This window comes from Haematobia irritans, chromosome 4, assembly GCF_050003625.1.
Source record: "Haematobia irritans isolate KBUSLIRL chromosome 4, ASM5000362v1, whole genome shotgun sequence".
NCBI classification, from domain to species: domain Eukaryota; kingdom Metazoa; phylum Arthropoda; class Insecta; order Diptera; family Muscidae; genus Haematobia; species Haematobia irritans.
The window spans coordinates 38,678,152-38,681,814 of record NC_134400.1 but is presented as its reverse complement, the minus strand read 5'-3'; the positions used below and the strand labels follow the sequence as shown (position 1 = coordinate 38,681,814).

Genomic DNA, 3,663 nt, shown 5'->3' with positions numbered 1-3,663 from the left:
AAGTGTTTTTCTCTTATAACGTCATGGTTGTATTTGAACATTTAACAACCATTTTCAACCCATTCGCCTAGCAACAGTCGTTACGGCTGTGTTTATACGATTATAATCAGTCGAAGTTCTCGTTCCATTACGTTATTACGTTTTCACTAATTCAATGCTATCGATTTCACATATACTTCCGATTACATTTCCCAATAAAAAAATCGCTCATCACTAGTTTTTTGTTATAAACAAAAAAGAAGCGAAAGATTTTTTTCGCAAGATAATTAAAGGTTACTGCTCAAGATGTCGAACAGTAATACCGACACCGGCGATACTGTGCTATCCAATGATACCCCCTGCTTGACTCAGTCCCCGCTACTACAAACAAACGATGCAGCGCCTGTGGTAAGAGGAAAACTCTTGACCAACATTGAACCCATTGAAGTAGTCACTTTGATAAGTGACGATTCTGATACAGAGCCTTCGCCCAAGAGGAAGGCTGCGGCATTATCAAATCACAGCAATAGTGGGGCCAGCGGTGGAATTAAAAAATATCCTGGTGATGAGGATTCAAATGATGCCCATAACGATGAAAGGCGTATGAGTAGACGCATTAAACCCCGAGTAGACTATACAAATAAATCGACTGCAACCTCTACAGTAACAGATGAAAAGCCATCTACCCCATCCGGGGGACATTCGTCGAATTCTCATGTACATATTAACTCGGAAAAGAAATCAGATTCCAAATCAAAGAAGTCTGAGGCTGTTAAAAGTCCCTCAACCAAAGAGATTACAGATCCTCGGGAAGCCGCCGCTGCGGCGGCAGAAGCCTACAAAGAAATTTTGACTGGCTTAGAAGGTGCTGCATTTCAATCCCGCCTACCCTTCGATAAAATGACCTCGAATGAGGCAGCTTGTTTTCCAGACATCACCAAAACAGGTTTGGTAGCCCAACGTGTGTTCCTTAATATAAGAAATCGTCTATTGCAAATGTGGATTGAAAATCCGAAACAGCAATTGATTTTGGAAAATGCTCTTAAGGATATGGAGCCCCCTTTTGACAGTGATCCCAATTTGGTTAAAAGAATTCATTCCTTCCTGGAAAGACATGGCTTTATAAATTTTGGCATTTTCAAGCGATTAAGGCCTATACCCAGCAAGAAACTGGGCAAAGTTATAGTTATAGGGGCAGGTATCTCTGGTTTGGCCGCAGCCCAACAGTTGCAACAGTTTGGTATGGATGTCATTGTATTGGAGGCAAGGGATCGTGTGGGGGGTCGTATTGCCACATTCCGCAAGAATAATTACATTGCGGACTTGGGTGCAATGGTTGTGACAGGAGTATGGGGTAATCCTATGACTATTTTGAGCAAGCAAATTGGTATGGAAATGATACCTATACGTCAAGCTTGCCCCCTATATGGAGCAGGGGGTAAACCAGTACCAAAACATAAAGATGACATGGTGGAAAGAGAATTCAATCGTCTACTAGAATCGGCCAGTTATTTATCTCATCAACTGGATTTCAACTATGCTGGGAACAATCCGGTATCACTGGGTCAAGCCCTTGAATGGATTATTAAACTTCAAGAGAAATCAGTGAAGGAGAAACAAGCCCAGTATTTAAGTCAACTGTGCGAAGCACAGAAAGCCATTATAGACAATCAAACGGAAACATCTCAAATCCTGAGTAAAATTCGTCAGCTGAAGAGTTTACATGCAAAACTGTTACGTTCACGTCCGCAACGTACGGAAGGCGACAGTGTGTATGCCGAACATGAATTTGAAATACGTTCCACCCACTATGAATGGATGAAGGCGTCCAAACAATATGATGAACTAGTAAAACAGGAAGAACTGCTCCAGACCAAGCTTACAGAATTGGAATCGAACCCGCCAAGGTAATTGTGAGATACTATATTCATAAGATGCCATATTAATATTTTCCATTGTAGCGATGTTTATTTGTCATCGAAAGACCGCCAGATTCTAGATTGGCATTTTGCCAATTTGGAATTTGCAAATGCAACTCCATTGAGCAATCTCTCACTCAAACATTGGGATCAAGACGACGATTTCGAATTTATAGGAAATCACACCACCGTACGGAATGGTTATTCATGTGTACCTATAGCATTAACTGAAGGCCTGGATATTCGCGTAAATACTGCCGTAAAAGCCATAAAATATTTTCCCACTGGCGTTGAAATTGTCACAGAAAATCTGAAAACAAACAATTCCTTGGTGACCTATAAAGCGGACTTAGTTTTGTGCACCCTTACATTGGGTGTCTTAAAAATAGCCACTGCTAAGGAACAATCGCAACAGGCTAATACTGTGAAATTCGAACCTCCTTTGCCAGACTGGAAACAACAGGCCATACAACGATTAGGATTTGGAAATTTGAATAAGGTGGTCCTATGTTTTGATCGGATCTTTTGGGATCCAAATACGAATTTGTTTGGTCATGTGGGTAGTACAACAGCAAGTAGAGGGGAATTATTCTTATTTTGGAGTATATCATCATCTCCGGTACTTTTGGCCCTTGTAGCAGGTCGTTCGGCTGCCATAATGGAGAACGTGTCAGATGATGTCATTGTGGGACGATGTATTGCTGTACTTAAGGGAATCTTCGGAAATGGTTCTGTGCCGCAACCCAAAGAAACCGTGGTAACACGATGGCGTGCAGACCCCTGGGCTAGGGGCTCATACAGTTTTGTATCTATAGGATCATCTGGCAGCGATTACGACCTTCTGGCTGCGCCCGTCATACCGCCAAACCCACACAACCCTAAACCAAACCAAGAATTAGATGAATTGCCTCGACTTTTCTTTGCTGGAGAACATACCATAAGAAACTATCCAGCCACTGTACATGGTGCTTTCCTCAGTGGTTTAAGAGAAGCTGGTCGTATTGCTGACTACTATTTGGGCTATCCCGAAGGCACACCAAATGATATTGGTTACTCTGTTGTGGAAGCTGCCAACACTGCCTCCGTGGGCGATACCGTCGATTTAGTTGACATAGCCCATTCTTCAGATTCCTTTTCAAAGACTTCGGATGATAAATCCAATCCTGCCGATTCCAATGAGTAATATTTTTAAGACATTTGTGCAAATTTCGTTTGTTTTTCGGACTCCAATCATAGTTTCGAACAATTACAATTTAGAGCAAAATTCATCGATGGAATTGTTAATATAGTTTTTAGTTACCTCCCCCATACACTATACCACCACTATGTTAGTAATATAAGATTTTCTTTTTTAAATATTATTTAAATATAATAATCAAGTTTGGCCATTTCATAAAAAAAAAAACTTTCGCAACATTTGAATTCATACGTAAGGTACATATAAAGCCACAATGAAATGGTAGAGAGACAAAATTGTATTTCTTCTACATAGAACATTTTATCAAAAAATTTTTTTCTATACAAAAATGTCAAAATTATATTTCTACAAAAAATTTTAGCAAATTTTTATTTCTATAGAAAATTTTAGCAAAATTTTATTTCTATAGAAAATTTTTGCAAAATTTTATTTCTATAGAAAATTTTGTCAAAATTTTGTTTCTATAGAAAATGTTGTCAAAATTATATTTCTACAAAAAATTTTAGCAAATTTTTTATTTCTATAGAAAATTTTAGCAAAATTTTATTTCTATACAAAATTTTGTCA

The 3,663-nt window shown here is 38.9% G+C and overlaps 1 protein-coding gene across 1 annotated transcript; it reads left to right on the top strand.

Annotated features, from left to right (window-relative positions):
* The first annotated feature begins 212 nt into the window (after positions 1-212).
* Su(var)3-3 (lysine-specific histone demethylase Su(var)3-3) lies at positions 213-3,277 on the top strand. The gene is made up of 2 exons (XM_075305061.1): positions 213-1,886; positions 1,941-3,277. The coding sequence occupies exons 1-2, from the start codon at positions 286-288 to the stop codon at positions 3,079-3,081; spliced, it is 2,742 nt and encodes a 913-aa protein (XP_075161176.1). The 5' UTR covers positions 213-285; the 3' UTR covers positions 3,082-3,277.
* Positions 3,278-3,663: the final 386 nt, after the last annotated feature.